A 16938-nucleotide genomic window follows, 5' to 3' on the forward strand; every position below is an offset into this window, starting at 1 on the left:
AATGTTTTAAAACAAAAAAACTATGCCAATCAAGACAGATTTTGAACACACAAGAAAATTCAGAAATAGAGTCATATGTATTTCAATTGATTTTCAACTGAGATACTAAACTCAATGAGGAGAGGAAAGGAATTTTTTTTTTTTGGACAGGCAGAGTGGACAGTGAGAGAGAGAGACAGAGAGAAAGGTCTTCCTTTGCCGTTGGTTCACCCTCCAATGGCCGCCGCGCTGCAGCCGGTGCACTGCACTGATCCGATGACAGGAGCCAGGACTTATCCTGGTCTCCCATGGGGTGCAGGGCCCAAGCACTTGGGCCATCCTCCACTGCACTCCCTGGCCACAGCAGAGAGCTGGCCTGGAAGAGGGGCAACCGGGACAGAATCCGGCGCCCCGACAGGGATTAGAACCCGGTGTGCCGGCGCTGCAAGGCGGAGGATTAGCCTAGTGAGCCGCGGCACCAGCCGGAAAGGAATTTTTAAAAATGGTATTAAAATGACTGTATATTTCTCAAAATCTACTTACCTCTATTTGTGAATAATGATTTGAGATGGATCCTAGACCTAAACATAATAAGCTTTAGACTATAAAATTTCTACAATAAAACACAAGTGAAGTCTTCACAGTCTTGGGGTAAGCAAAGTTTTATTAAAGAGGGTGCAGAAAATATTAACTGTAAGAGTAAAAAGATAAATTAAACTTCATCAAAAATAAGATATTCATTAAGAAAATAAGTAGGCAAGCCACAGACTGGGACAAATCTGACATCTGATGGAAATATTATATATTTTTATTTTGCATGGTACTACCATGGGCATATACAATTGCCAAAACTTCTCAAATGGAACACTTAAAATTTATTATTGTATGTAACTATATCTCAATTACAAAGACAGTTCAGGATAAAAGAACACATCATATTTATGGGCAGAAATGACTAAAATACTTAGATGGTTAATTCTTTTCTTAAATTTTATGCCAGAAAACAAGACTTCAAAACTCTCCCTTCTACTCCAAGCTCGTACTGTCCAGTAAATGACTCTTGTATTTCAATCCATAGACATGACCATCTGAAGCCCTTCCTCCTTATGATATGTGCCATACAGGAGTTGAAAACATTAAAACCAGTTAAATGAATCTTAAATGGAATAACCTATGACATGTACAAGTTAAAGAAATAGCAGCATGTGAGAAAGGAGATGCCATATGTCTTTAAAACTGATGGGAAAAGCAGAGTTTAACCAGAGGGTATTCAAATAAGCTTCAACACTCTACAGTTCTGACACTCCCAATTTATATTCAATAGTTTTTACAAAAAAATAAGGATTTACTGACATTTGAATTATGATATGACATAAAGAAATTAACTAATTCTTCAATCTTGTCTTCTAGATGATTTACTTTCACATTGTGTCTCTTGCAACTGACCTTTGTATCCTCAGAAGAATCTAAGCCACAGTCTTGCAAATAACAGATCCTCAATACTTATTTAAATTAATTAATCAATGTCTTCCTTACTTAGTTAGGATTTATGTACAAATCCATACTCTCATAATGGGAAATTTATTGCAATTGTTTTATAGTCTCTTCACATAAAATGTTTGACCCAGCCATCATTATCTCATTTGGTAAACTGTTGGCAATATACTTAAAAGAAATATACTAAATGATATTCAAGTTCAGTTATCCTTAGTTTAAAAATAACCATATAGTAATTAAATAGATTTATAAAAAAGTTAGAAAAAAGTACAATTGTTAAAAATATAAAAACACACAATGCCCCACCCCATGAGTCTAGTTTTAGTTTATATGTGAATATTTAAGTGATTACAAAATAAGGGTTGCAAGTGCACTGTCTTGAATTCAACATGACATCAGTAAGATCAGAAAAGCTTGTGAACTGAGGAAGACATTGTTATTCCGGTGATGGACTTCCACTGGGGAGGAGCATTCTGCTTGAGGGGATTCTCACCGTGAAAACCAGCAGTCCTCTCATCACAGATTGTAAGAGCATCTGTGATGCTTTGCAGGCAGCCTTTCTTCTAAGATTTTCCTGTCCCTTTCCTTCCTGAGTGTAATGGGTTCAGGATGGCTGATGCCATGTCCCAGTTATGCCAAGAAACCCTGAATGCCACTGGGCTTTCATCATGAAGACTGATGGCAAAACATGAAAGGTGAGTATCTTGTTCTACATGGGGACTCCTACAATCATGTTATTTTTGGGAGAGCAGCTCTCTGGCTCCATAGATATTACTTGAACGGAATAGCCATGTTCTTCTGCCGCTCTTGCTCGATCCATATCCACCAGGCACATGCACTGTTTCCCTGAAATACAGCAGATGGTATCGTGAGCAAAGCAGTGCAGTTTCAGTTAATAAGGGAAACCAAAGGGTGACAAAATCCACAAGCACCATGGAGAATGCTGGCAACACCAAGTCTTGTTTAAACTTTTTCAGTTTGATTCTTGATCCTTGTTGAGAGAAGATAGTCACAAATACATGACATTTCCCAGGTTTGTCTCTGTTAATAGTTCTAAGAAAGTTAACTTCTTCAAATGTAGTTGTAGACAACTCTCAGATTAAAACTACAGATTTTCTCCTACCTTGGTTAAAAATCCATTTCTCTTTAAACTACATTATTTGTAATATTCTGAAATGAAATCTGTCTTTTAGGGATGTGCATTTAGCCTGGTCATTAAGATGTCCACATTTTATGTCAGAGTATTTGCGTTTAATTCCCGGCTCTAGCTCCTGACTCCAGTTCTTGCTAATGCAGGCCCTGGGAGGTAGCAGGTGATGGCTCAGAAGTTGGTTTCCTGCAGCCCACCCACATGGGAGACCTGAGACCAGTTCCTTGCTTTGAGTTGGCCCAGTCCCAACCATCATGGGCATTAGGGAGTGAACCAGTTTAGATGGAACCTCTGTCTCTCTCCCTATCTCTCAAATAACTAAATGAAAAAAAAAAAAGACAGAAATAAATCATGATGACAAAAAACCCTCTGAAAAATGCTACATTTTCCACCTGGGGTTTTTCAGGACTGTGAAGAAATAAGAAATGGAGAGTATTTCAGAAAATCCTCAATTATGTGCTCATTATTTCATGTAGACATGTAATGTGAGGTATAATATACTCTTCCTTTTCAGAGCTCTTGAACTTCTGTAAAATACTGGTATTCTATGTCCACTGCAATCTTTGGAAAACAAGTAGAAACCTGACTGGCAAACAAAGCAGCTAATTTGTTTCTCTTTGGCAGACACAAACTTCAAACTTGAGAAGTGCCTTGAGAGAAATGATTGGGGCTGAATATATTAAAAGTTATGGTTTACTTTAACACTTTTCTCTAAATTCAATATATAAGCTTCCGCATTCTCTTGGAAATAAGCTACTGACTATGCAGAACTTCTTTCATTCCATTTTTCTTCAATAATTATAATGCCTCAACCTTATTTTAAAACAATTTATTTGAATGACAGTGGAAACTGCCAAGCTAAAATCAATTCAGAAGTGAAGACACATGTCCAAAATAGAAAAGTCCTCTGTGAAAGACAGCATCCTCCCAGGAAAAAAATCAATGGAAGGTGAAAGCCACAGATAAGAACTGGCAATGGGAGAGTCGGATTTAAAATGCTTATTTTGTATATTTTCCTTAAAAGGACCAATGCCATAAGGATGAACTGTGTTAGAAATGATATAAAGAGATGTTTAGAATTCCATTTAGACAAAATATCCCCTCTTCATCAACAGTCCAATGGCTGACATTGTTTTTTGCCTGAAAACGTCGTCTTTCACATCTGTAAATGTTTCTGCATCTACTTTTCAGTTTGAAGTGAAATATTCTCTGCCAGAATGAGATGCTCTACATTCCTTCAGTACCCACCCTGGGCTTACATTGCAGTGCATTTACACTTGGCTTTGATCCCACTTCAGTTAATTTTTTTTTGTTTTCATTATGTAGAATAATCTCATGTTTTCACATGTTGAAATGTCTTTTACAACTAAAATTCAGTTGTTGGTAGTCTATCTTTTGGGGTCTGATAAATTTCCTAAAAATGTTCACAGAACACAGGAATAGCCTGTATGAAGCAGAAGTGTAGATATCTGACGGAGTCTACGGCTTTATTTGAATCTGATTTTCTCCCCTTCCTGCCTGCAATTTTAAATGCTCTTCTTCCTCAAGGCTAGCAACTTCCAGCCACCCAACTTCTGTTGTGTACATATCCATCTACTATATAATTATGTCTTCATTATGTGGCCCTGGAATGAATATATTCCCTAAAAAGCAGGTGTTGGAAACTCAAATCTCCAATGCACAATGTTGGGGGTGGGGCCTAGCAAGAGGTGATCAGGCCAAGAAGGATTAATACTGTTATCTCAGTGATGTGTTTGCTATCACAAGTGTGGGTGCCTTATGAAAGGGCGAGTCTGGTCCCCTCTGGTTCTCTCTCTTCGTATGTGCTTTCTGCCATATTATGACTCAGAGAAAAGGCCTCACTAAATGCATGCCCTTCAGTCTTGGACTTTCCAGCCTCCAGAGCTGTAAGTTAAATAAATGTGTCTGTAATGAATTACTCAGTCTGAGGTATTTTGTTTTTGCAGAAAAAAAAATGGACCAAGACAAAGGACTACTGGAGTTATATCAAATGTACTTTTGACTTACTCAAAGTGTCGGTGATGTGACAGGAAGAGGGAAAGGGAAATGGAGTGCAAAAGAAAGAGTAGCAGTTGTAGGTAAGAGACAATCAACTCTCTTCAAAAGTTTATGTGACACTATGAGAAACGGTGACTTGATCAGCCCTTGCCCTGACTATTGATGAACAACTTAATACGTTATCCCTCTTAGTATTTTTTTTTTGTTTGTTCTACTTAATACTTTTGGTTGAATACTGTAATCAATACACAGTTATTCTTAAGTGTTGAAACTTAACTGAAAAGTGATTGCTGTTAAATATAAGAGTGGGAATAAGAGAGGGAAGAGATGTGCAATTTGGGACATGCTCAAGCTGACTTGCCCCAAACGGTAGAGTTAGAAACATACCAGGGGATTCCAATTCAATCCCATCAAGGTGGCATGTACGAATGCCATCTCACTAGTCCCAGTGATCAATTTGTGTTCACAATTGATCATAATGATAGGACTAAGAGCCAAAGGGATCACATAAACAAATACTAGCTGATAGAATAAAAGAGGGAGAGAATGATCCAACATGGGAAGCGAGATACACAGCAGACTCACAGAATGGCAGATGTCCTAAACAGCACTCTGGCCTCAGAATCAGCCCTTAAGGCATTTGGATCTGGCTGAAGAGCCCATGAGAGTATTTCAGGCATGGAAAGCCAAGACATTCTGGCAAAAAAAACAAAACAAAACAAAACAAAAACCAACCAACCTAAATGAAAGATCTCTGCGAGTGAGATCCCAGTGGAAAGAACGGGCCATCAAAGAAGGAGGTACCTTTCTCTGAAGGGAGGAGAGAACTTCCACTTTGACTACGACCTTGTCTAAATATGATCAGAGTCAGTGAACTCAAAAGGCTTCCATAGCCTTGGCAACTCATGACAAGAGCCTAGGGTGATTACTGATGCTATAAACAAGAGTGTCAATTTGTTAAGTCAACAATAGGAGTCACTGTGCACTTACTCCTCATGTAGGATCTCTGTCCTTAATGTGCTGTACATTGAGATTTAATGCTATAACTAGTACTCAAACAGTATTTTTCATTTTGTGTTTCTAGGTGGGTGCAAACTGTTGAAATCTTTACTTAATACATGCTAAACTGATCTTCTGTATATAAAGAGAATTGAAAATGAATCTTGATGTGAATGGAAGGGGAGAGGGAGTGGGAAAGGGGAGGGTTGTGGGTGGGAGGGAAGTTATGGGGGGGAAGCCATTGTAATCCATAAGCTGTACTTTGGAAATTTATATTCATTAAATAAAAGTAAAAAAAAAAGAACCAAAGTAAAGAAAAATATAAATATATAAATGCAGCCAAGGGAATAAAAAAAAAAGGTTTATGTGACAGAATATAAGAAAGAAAAGGAAATAATATCTCTCTCCTCATCAGGTTTCACATACCTCTCCAACTGTGAACACCTAGCTATGCTGACTTCATTTTTAAAGATCAATTTTAGAGTTTAAAGATATCTATTTCTGATAAAATATGGTCCCTGAATACCAGCTAACTTTCATCTGGTGCTCAACCAATAAAACCATAGACTATTTTCTAGTATCTTCGAGGAAAATGTGTTTTATTGAAATTTTGAAGAGAAAGAATGAAATGTCTTATATGGGGCTTTATGAATGATTTTTTAAGACTTATTTATTTATTTGAAAGTCAGAGTTACAGAGAGAGAGGGAGAGGCAGGGAGGGAGACAGCTTCCTTCTGCTGGTTCACTCCCCAGGTGGCTGTAATGGCCAGGTCTCGGCCAGGCTGAAGACAGGAGCCAGGAACTTCATCTGGGTATCCCATGTGGAAGGCAGAGGCTCAAGGGTCTCTTACATATATGGCAGGGGCCCAAGCATTTGGGCTTTACCCAGGCCATTACCAGGGAGCTGGATCAGAAGTGGAGCATCCAAGACATGAACCAGCACCCATACAGGATGCTGGCATCTCGGGTGGCGGCTTAATTTGCTACGCTATGACACTGACCCTATGAATGATTTTTAAGATTATTTTTGACTCTGCCCCTTTATCTTAAGCTCTGATTTTAGAACCTAAGCTTCCAGTGATGTGATTCCAGCATGCTAGGTAGCAGCACCGCAAAGGTAGTTAAGAGCTTCAGAATCAAGTAAGTTGGGTTCATATGGTAGCTCTATCATCTATTAGATGAAGTACCCCAGGCAACCTTTTGTCTCAGCTCTCTCAGCATTAAAACGTAAACAACAGTTTCTATTCCTTAAGTATTTTTATAAGAATTTACTGAGATAATAGGTAAGAGCATTTAGCTTAGTGCTTAAATGTATAATACCTATTAGCTTCTATATTCTTCTAAATGTGATTCCATTTTCTAAAATGAAGTCTTCAATACATCAATTACTTAATAAACTTGAAATCTTTCTTTGGGTCTCCCTATTTATATAGTGTTTAATATTGCAAATGTCAGATAAATTCATCTATGATGAACACACAAGTATATTTTTTCTGAGGAAGAAAATATTATCTTTATACATTTTTTAATGCATCAATTTGGCATCATTATTATTTCTTTTTGACTTTTGATAGATGCTGCATTTTGTTCATAACAGTAAGAGAGATTTAACATAGGAATTCTATTCAATGTACAGACATCGAAAATGTATTTAAATGTATTAATGTTTGCCAAAATAGGATATAATGTTATTATAGTTACAAAGCCCTTTTTCAATATGGACTAAGTTTTCTGAGAAGAATAAACTTTAGTTTCTTGCTAGTAAATGGGCCAGTTTTTCTCACGCAGCCTCTGTCCATTGGTTCCACAGCATATTGTGCTTGATCTACTCACCAGCTGCTTTGTGAATATACATACCTATGAGTCTTCTTTGGGGTGGAAGCTGGACAGCTGTCTGATCTGCAAATCTGCACAGAATCATGTGTTCCTGAAAGAAACAGCAATTGGATGTGGATTTATTTTAGCCTTCTACTCCCACAATGTAAAAATAACACAAAAACTCTCTCAGCTCAACACTGTTTAATTGAATAAAGTACTATAGAAATAGTACTTTTCAAAGAAGCAAACTTTCAAAAAATGATAATTATTTCTTCTGATGTTTATGCAGTTCTCTAATCTATTACCATTTCTTGGAATGTAATATCCCATGTTATTGACCAATTAGTTATTAGTTGTGATGTTCAGAAAGCAGGAGACTATGTAGCTCAGATTGGTGATGCACAACTATGTAATGTTCTTATTATGTTTGAGACACAATTTTCCATGACTTTTGTGTTTTTTGTGTCTTATAAGCAGAGGTTTGTTCCAAATAAGGGATTGGCAAACTATGGCTCATAGATCCAAACCAACCTATCACTTATTTTTGTATAGCTCATGAGTTAAGAAAGTTTTTATATTTTTAAAGGGTCATAAACTAGCAACAACCAAAACAGTAACAATGGGAAGGACAAGGAAGAAGAATGTGGAAGATTTGTATGTGACCAGCAAAATTTGAAATAATTACTATTTGGCGCTTTACAGAAAACTTGCTTCTGTTCTGGATTACCTTTTCAAAAATTTTTATATAGTGAACAACTTTGGAGAATATAGTTTCTCCCTCAGGAGAAACTCCATTTCCTGAAGCCCTGTGGGTACTGGAACTCTGGGAGTCAGTGTGAAAACGATAGCAGTTTGTCTACTGCTATCTCTGTGAGCAGCAAATTGATTTTTGTCCTTGACTCAGGAGGCGCTTATCTTCTGCCACTACTCACAATGGCAGGCTAACTCATTAGCTTCCAAGTGGGCCAAACATCTCAGATCTTTTAAAAATCTTATCAACAATTTTAGAGTAAATCTGGATTTGTATAATAATAATAATAATCCACATTAGATGTTGAAGTAATTTAAATATAACTATAGATTATATATTCCATTAGAGATTTGAGGGAGTGGGCATTTGGGGCAGTGGTTAAGACATTAGCTGGACACCACATCCTATATTGGAGTGGCTGGTTTCCAGTCCCAGCTCTGTTCCCATCCCAGTCTTCTGCTAATGTGTTCCCTGGAAGACAGCAGGTGATAGCTCAGGTGATGAAGGGGTTCCTGCCACCCATGTAGGAGACCTGGATCGAGTTTCCAGCTCCTGGCTTCGGCACTTGCTGGGGCTATTGCAGGCATCTGGGGAGTGGACCAGCAGATAGGATAACTGTGTCTGATTGTCTGTTTCTGCCTTTCAAATAAATATATAATAATTAAAAATAAATTAGAGAGGAAAAAATATAAAGAATGAAAATGCATATTAGGAAGACATATAGATGTGTACAAGGTTACCTTGTATGATAAAGTATTCTTGAATTGTTCACTGGAATAAAGAAAAAGAAATTAGTCATAATTTTAAATCATAAATATTGAGTAAAATAATTTTTAAGGAACTAAATTGTAAATAGACATATATATTATTCTGAAGAGTATAAAAAGCTATACTGAAGTAAAAACTATGCCAGTTTGAAATGTTTTTATAAAAAATGTCATCAATATATTAATTTTAAAGAATTTCTTTCACAGATTATTTACATGGTTATAGAAGCACAACCAATTTCTTTCTCTCACCCTCATGAGAACACAGATTGTGGTGTTTTACTATTCCTGTGTGGGTTTTATTATTCAGGGGTAGTGAGGCCAACAAATCAGGTGATGATTGTTATTGGATACATTCTTGGTTATTCATAGCTCCCCAAGAGGAAGGATGCCATGACATGCAGGGCCATATGGGGAAGCACCAGTGTTAGGAGAAAGGGAAGAGTCAGATGTGGTGTCCCTGGGAAGGAACAGGGAGGCAGGACAAGCAGGCTGAGTTTGAATTTCAGTAGGTCTGGAGAATAGGGCTCTCAGTGAATGATAATACCAGGCCCTGGGGTATTAGAGCAAGAAGATTGTGATGTGGAGGCAAAAGAGCCCCAGGAAGGAGGCAGTTGGAGGATATGAGCTCTGCATTGGTTAGTTTGCTAATGAAAGTCATGCTTGTAGCAAGGTTTTAACTATCTCTGGTTGTTAGATATAGCCCTGGGAAGGGCAGTCTCTCCACGATCAGCAAGGCCTCAGATGTCAATGCATCAGAAAATAAAGATGTGATTAATGCACCAGGAGAGTAGTGCTGTCACAGCTATTAAAGTAAACATACATTCCATGAACATTGTCTATTATCAGTGCTGTAACCCTCACTCTTAAGTTAATCAAAAACATGCACCTATACATTTGATGCTAAGTCTATTAGTGCCAATTTGTTTGTTTGAAATGAGTATTTGTTTTCACATATTCTAGAAATCGTGCTAGTTATAAAATTCCAATTCTATCTTTGGTGATTGAGGTCAGTCTTATATCCAAAGAAAGAAACAAACTTTCTAATCATTTCCAAGGACAAGGAGAGCAAATGTCAGTAAATCTATAGGGGTGGCATTCAATTGAGATTTTAAAATCAATTAAGTTAGACTGGAAGCAAAACAAGTTAAAATAGCATTCTTAAAATATTGATAGTGTTATACTTACAAATTTCTTTTTGAGTTGTAAAACTATACATTTTATCAAAATAGATTTAGAGTAAAATGAATTTTGGCTGCTGAATTAAGTCTCAAATTGTATTTTATTTTCTACTTTTAATGGTTTCTTTTTTTTTCTCAACTCTTTGCAAATTTAGTAAAGAACAAGAAAAAGACAAAGAAAACTATTATTTTTATTTTGTTATTTTAAATTACTTATCAGTTGTAATGAAAGTTTTCTAAGCTTTCCTAAAGGTAATGATGCAATTGGTCAGGAAGTCTTTTTTGACATATTATAGGAAAGGCTTCCCCAAAGTAATATATTTAACCTATTCTGTAATTAAGGTGACCATCATTATTCTCATTAACTAATAACCAAAGTGTCTTCTTCTTCTAAGTGGTATAAGGGCTATAAAAATGACTGTCAGCTTGCAGATTAATCATCAACACCCATGGGCAGTATGTTAAGATACCACTGCTACTACTATTATCAAAAGTTGTTTGATGAGTGCTTGCTCTAATGCTACTTCTAAGAGCTTTACTTAGGACTCCAAATTCTCACAAAATCCTTGAAGTAGTTACCATTATAATCATTATTACATAGATATGAAAACACAGGCAAAAAGAGTTTAACTAAGTTGACAAAAGTGAAACGACTTATAAAATGATAAGAAACTGGCATTTGCATCCAGGCAGTATACTTTGTCCAGTACCTAAATATGTATTCACTACAATTTACAGAGTGGTTAATTACAGTCTGACTTCTAGAATGACTTGCTTTATTTCAGCAAGAGCTGGATCCAAGACAAAAATCAGAGACTGATATAGATGAGATTCTTTTTTCCTCATACATCTTAACAACAATCCTTGCCATCAAGGAAAGAAGAGGTAATGAGCTCAAAATAAAATCTTAGTACAATGTGTATCAATCAAGTTTTGTCCTTGGCTAACCCATATCTTGGTGTCTCAGGTAGAACAGGAGATCTTACCTTTTTGGAAAATTAAACTTTGAGGTGTTCTGAATGAAACCATAACAGCAAGGGCATGTGACGAAGGAAGCCCGTGTTTTGACACAGTGTTCAATCACCATGTCAGTTGCCACTCCACAAGCATGCAGTGCCACCTGGAAAATAAAACTAGACTTTAGCACTAAGTTCTTTTCCTAACTAACAGTATAATTTCTGTGCCTTTTTATTTTTAACTTTTTGTGACTAACCTTTGAGAGATTCTAAGTTACTAGAGTATTACTCTTTAATAGTTTAAATAGCTCTCATTTCGTATACCAGATAACTACTGAGCTATTCCTATTAGGAAATCAGATGGGGTTGGTGCTGTGGTGTAGCAGATAAAGGCACCACCTGTGATGCCCATATGGGCACCAGTTCGTGTCCTGGCTGCCCCATTTCCAATCCTGCTCCCTTCTAATGGCCTGGGAAAAGATGCAGAAAATGGCCCAAGTGCTTGGGTCCCTTACCACCCACATAGGAGACCAGGAAGAAGTTCTACGCTTCTAGCTTCCACACGGCCCAGTCCCTGGCCCTTGTGGCTATCTGGGGAATGAACCAGTGGATGCAAGATCTTTCTCTCTGTCTCTCCCTCTCTTGCTGCAACTCTGCCTTTCACATAAATAAAATAAATCTTAAAACAATTTATAAATAAAAAAGAAAATTAGGCAAGGTTGAAAGATTAAAAGTGTAATATTGTAAATGAAGCATAAGATACATTCAATGGAATATCTGTGCATTCTTAGATGTGGAAAATTTAATATACATATACATATATGACTATCTAAACCAATGCTTTTGCCGATTATGAATTTAGTTCAATCATAGTATTGTAGCAAGAACAATCAATTTGAGAATTTCTAGTCTAGAACTCTGGTTGTTTTTTTTTTTTCCTTTTTTTTTTTTTTTAAATTTTTTTTTTTTTGACAGGCAGAGTGGACAGTGAGAGAGAGAGTCAGAGAGAAAGGTCTTCCTTTTGCCGTTGGTTCACCCTCCAATGGCCGCCGCAGCCGGCGCGCTGCGGCCGGCGCACCGTGTTGATCCGATAGCAGGAGCCAGGTGCTTATCCTGGTCTCCCATGGGGTGCAGGGCCCAAGCACTTGGGCCATCCTCCACTGCACTCCCGGGCCATAGCAGAGAGCTGGCCTGGAAGAGGGGCAACCGGGACAGAATCCGGTGCCCTGACTGGGACTAGAACCCGGTGTGCTGGCGCTGCAAGGTGGAGGATTAGCCTACAAATTAAATAAAAATGTATTTGAAACACTGTTTAAAGCTATATGAACATACCCCAACCAGTAAAATCTGATCGAATCATTTACACAACACTTTTCAAAGTGTTTTCATAAAATAACAAACCTTAACATTGAATGATGAATTATATGAACTACTTATTTAAAAGGGGAGGAATGAAATTGTGAATTAGAATAATAATCAGGACTTAAGTAATTTATAAAAATATTCTTCCTTTCCCACTCTAAAAATGACTACAAAATATTTCCAAAACATACATCCTTAAATAAATGTATACTTATTATAATCTAAAGTAGATCATTACTAAAAATCTTAAGCTAAATAAAGCAAAGAAGGACTCTAGGAAAGAAAAGTCACATGTGGAAATCCTGAAAGATGAGTTATTCACATTTTGCCTGAGAAATGCTCACATCTCCATTTCATTCTGGTCATAGACAAGTTGTATGGCACTGTAATTTTTCCCTTCTAAGGAAAGATCTCATCAACTTCAGAGTAGGGAGGAGTTTTTATGGTAAATAAAGAGATTTTCTGGACATTTCTGGGTGTTCAATATTAGAAGCCAGATTCCCCCTTTGAACTGGAAAGCTAAAAACACTACTTTATTAGGGAAGAGGAAAGCAAAATCTCTGTTCTCAACTTTTCTCTGGAATCTCGCTCTTCTTCTAGACTTATAGGAGCTGCATAGAAGTCAACAATCTCGGTGCTTGCTATCAACTCACTTTCCCTGTTTCTCTCTGGAAAGAGAGTCTAGGAAGGCTGCAATTCAGGGAAGCCAGCAACAACTACAGTAGGGTAGTGGGAGAGTACAGAACTTTGATTTCTCATTTTTAGTCAGTCAGCTTTGCAGAGTAAAAATCAGGCTAGTCCTTATTTTCATGAGTAGCTAGGTAGAAGCTCATAGTAAAAATCAGAGATGCAGTTTCCTCTGGAGAGGGTGCCCCTTCTGTGTAGGCAGAAGGCTAGGTGGTAGCATAGAAGTCTTCCATGCCCACAACAACCCTGAAAAACGAAAGCTATCCATTTTAGGAATGAAGAAACTAAGGCTTGGGGGAAATTCAGAACTTGCCCATAAAAACAAAAACAAAAACATCCCAAACCCCAGCTACTGAGAGGCAGGATCCAAAGCACAAGGCTTAACTCCATACATCATTATATCAGGCTTCTCCACAAAACCCTCTCGAGTCTCTAAACAAAGGAAAGTTCTGACAATTTGCTTTTATAAGTCCTTTACTTAGGCGCATATTCCTTTTGCCAAATGCAAAAGAGTGAGTTTGTTTCCTTCATTTAAAAAAATAACTGGAGAAATATTTACACAACAGACTTCACATTTAAGAGGTTTTACTGCATTATATATTCCTAATTTCCACTATCATGAAAGACAGGACAGAAATAGGCAAATAATGAAGAGAGATATATACCAATGGACCCATTCAAATGTGGAAATTTAGCATACATTAAAAGTGACATTTCAAATTAGAGGAAAAAAGACGTATTTTTTAATAAGCAATATTGGGTTAACCTGACAACTTTATGAAAAACAAGAATTATCTTTTCCTTTCACCACATACAAGAAATAAATTTAAAATGGATTAGATTAAAAATGCAAACAAATAAGACATGGAAAAATTGAGGCACAGAGACATTACATAAATTGTCCAAAGTCAAATAGCGAGTTAAGGACTCCAATTTAGACAGCTTGGGCCCTTGACTCTAGATAATCACTGTTTACAAATATAGTTAGTCTCAATTTTATTCATCTTACTGGTGTTAACTACCTTTTTTAAAATTTTTTTTTTATTTTTTGACAGGCAGAGTGGCCAGTGAGAGAGAGAAGACAGAGAGAAAGGTCTTCCTTTGCCATTGGTTCACCCTCCAATGGCCGCCGTGGCCGGCACGCTGTGGCCAGCGCACCACGCTGATCCGAAGGCAGGAGCCAGGTGCTTCTCCTGGTCTCCCATGGGGTGCAGGGCCCAAGGACTTGGGCCATCCTCCACTGCACTCCCGGGCCATAGCAGAGAGCTGGCCTGGAAGAGGGGTAACCGGGACAGAATCCGGTGCCCTAACCGGGACTAGAACCCAGTGTGCCGGCGCCTCAAGGCGGAGGATTAGCCTAGTGAGCCACGGTGCCGGCTTACCTTTTAAAATTACAACAGAATGGGGGAAAAGTATTCATTATCTGCTAGATGTAAAAATCTTCACTTTTTTATTGATTTAACTCTTTAATTTTCCTAATTTAAAATTTTTTTTTCATTTTATTTGAAAGGCAGAGAGAGATTGAGAAAAAGAGACAAATCTATCTGTTCGTTCATTCCCCAAATGCACATAACTGCCAGAGCTGGGCCAGGCGGAAATTAGTAGACCAGAAATCAATCCAGGTCTTCCATGTGGGTGATAGGTTCTCACTGAACCACTTCAGCCATCATCTGCTTCCCAAAGTGTACATTAACAGGAAGCTGGATGGGAAGCAGAAGAGTTGGGACTCAAACTCAGGCACTCTGATTTAAGATGCAGGTATCCCAAGCAGTGACCTACCTGCTGTGCCAAATGCTCACTCTACTTTTTCCTAATTTAATGCTTAAATAGCACTTACTATCACAATATACAGTAAGAGTTCTGAGGCTGTCTTACCAATAAGATTCGAGGTGAACTATGAATCTAAGCCTGACTCCAAAGCTCACATTCTTTCCATTGTATCAGACCATGCCTCACCTTATCCATCATCTTTGCAGCTAAGAAAAAATCTTAGAGATCATCTTTTTTTGAGAAACAATTTCTGGGTATCATTCTTAGGCTTGTCACTGACTTATGAGAAGAAAGGGTGAATTACATGCTAGTCACACATAAAGGAAGAAAAGGACAAAGATGAATACATCTATTTGTTTCGGTAAGCCATTCCTATCCATGGTAAATTGTATGGCATTTAATTCCTAGTTACATTTCAAACATCTTATTCAGAAAGTTTGTTAATTTAATAAACACAAGATAGATAGGTTTATTAAAATAAATCATCTCCCATAGAAAGAAGATCAGAACATAAACCAAAAGTATCTAACAGAGGCTAATGTGCTGGGGGAAACACATTTAATCCATGGCTTAGCTGACTTCGCAGCAAACAAGTATTTCACTGACTAATCCAAAGAAGTCATAATTGTGGTCATCAAATGGAGAGTTTCTTATTATTGACCTCTTTCTCTGTATATACACTGAATTCCTATAAAAGATAAATATTGAAGTTGTAAATGTATCTGTTGTCCAAAATAATGAATATCCTAAGTGAAGCATAAATATTTTCAATCCAAATACATATTGCAGAATTCAAACTACAAAAAAGGTATTTTTCTTCAATTTATCTATATCTCATAAAAATTCTAAGTATAATACTCACCCTCTTATATAAGTTACTGAAATAAAACTGAATAGCCAAGAAACCTCAATCTACATATCTTTGTTATATTCAGTAGCAAGTAAATGAAATGAATCATCATTCACTTTCATGTCTTTCAACTGGCAGCTTATACGGCAAGATTCTAGAAAAATTTTGATATATCTTTTCATTCTTAAAGAATGAATATATTATATTGTTGGTTCCTGGAGAAAAGATTATATCAAGGGACTTTTAAAAAGTTCATGGAAAATGGCATTAAAAGATGAAGTCTACTTTGGTACAAACCATTTTGAAGTCTATGCAAACTTATATTTTGATTCTTAATATAAGGTATATTTTCAAATATCTTTCAAAAATTTTATGTTATTCATAGCCAAAATGTTTCATATTTAGGATTTTAATAAGGCTCCCTGTACTAATTTTTTTTGTATTTTTGAGGTTCACTTAACATTCACTGAGCCTTTTTCTAGCCCAAATCATGCAAGTAGGTACTATTATTTCTCATTTTATGCAAAAAATCTGAGGCTCAAAAAAGTTTTAAGTATCTGGGTCAAGGTTCCAAGTAGTTGACATAAGATTTAAACTGGTACTGTGGCTAAGTTGCTGCTTGCAACACTGACGTCCCATGTCAGTGCTCTGGTTCCAATCCTGGCTGCTCCACTTTCTGATCCTCTGCTAAAGTGTATGGGAAAGCAGCAGAGGATGGTGCAAGTATTTGGGTCTCTGCTACCCACATGGGAGACTCTAATGAAGCTCTGGGTTGGCTACAGCCTGGAGTAGCTCCAGCCTTTGAAGCCATTTGTAGAGACATTCTGTGGATAAAAGATCTCTCTTTCTCTCTGCCTTTCAATTAAATAAATAAAGCTTTAAAAAATAACTGACTGCAGACCAAACTTCATATATTCCAGTTCTCTATGTTCCCATTTACTCCTCTTTCAGATGTAGGATGTGAATAAGGAATTTCTAACTGGACTGTAGTCTCAGCTCTCACCCTAACTTGCTACATCACTCTTTCCCTCTTGTATTGATCTGTAATCAGAAGAAGACATGGCTCCAACTGTACTCATGTTCTTTAAAAAATTCCATGCAATACTATAGGTTATGGGATTTATATTTTTATTTATTTAGTTTATTTATTTT

The 16938-nt window shown here is 37.1% G+C and overlaps 1 protein-coding gene across 3 annotated transcripts in view; it reads right to left on the reverse strand.

Moving 5' to 3' along the window:
- Positions 1-623: 623 nt before the first annotated feature.
- The window catches only part of GSTCD (glutathione S-transferase C-terminal domain containing), a 142365-nt gene continuing 126050 nt past the window's right edge, over positions 624-16938 (reverse strand). For all 3 annotated transcript variants that reach the window (XM_051819527.2, XM_008267531.4, XM_051819525.2), the window contains 4 exons: positions 11148-11281; positions 8954-8984; positions 7502-7571; positions 624-2322 (listed from right to left, as the gene is read on the reverse strand). In XM_051819527.2, the coding sequence (XP_051675487.2) occupies positions 2186-2322; positions 7502-7571; positions 8954-8984; positions 11148-11281 (372 nt within the window). In that variant the 3' untranslated portion in view covers positions 624-2185. The remainder of the gene's footprint in view (positions 2323-7501; positions 7572-8953; positions 8985-11147; positions 11282-16938) is intronic.

The sequence above is a fragment of the Oryctolagus cuniculus genome, chromosome 8 (genome assembly GCF_964237555.1).
Source record: "Oryctolagus cuniculus chromosome 8, mOryCun1.1, whole genome shotgun sequence".
NCBI classification, from domain to species: Eukaryota; Metazoa; Chordata; class Mammalia; order Lagomorpha; family Leporidae; genus Oryctolagus; species Oryctolagus cuniculus.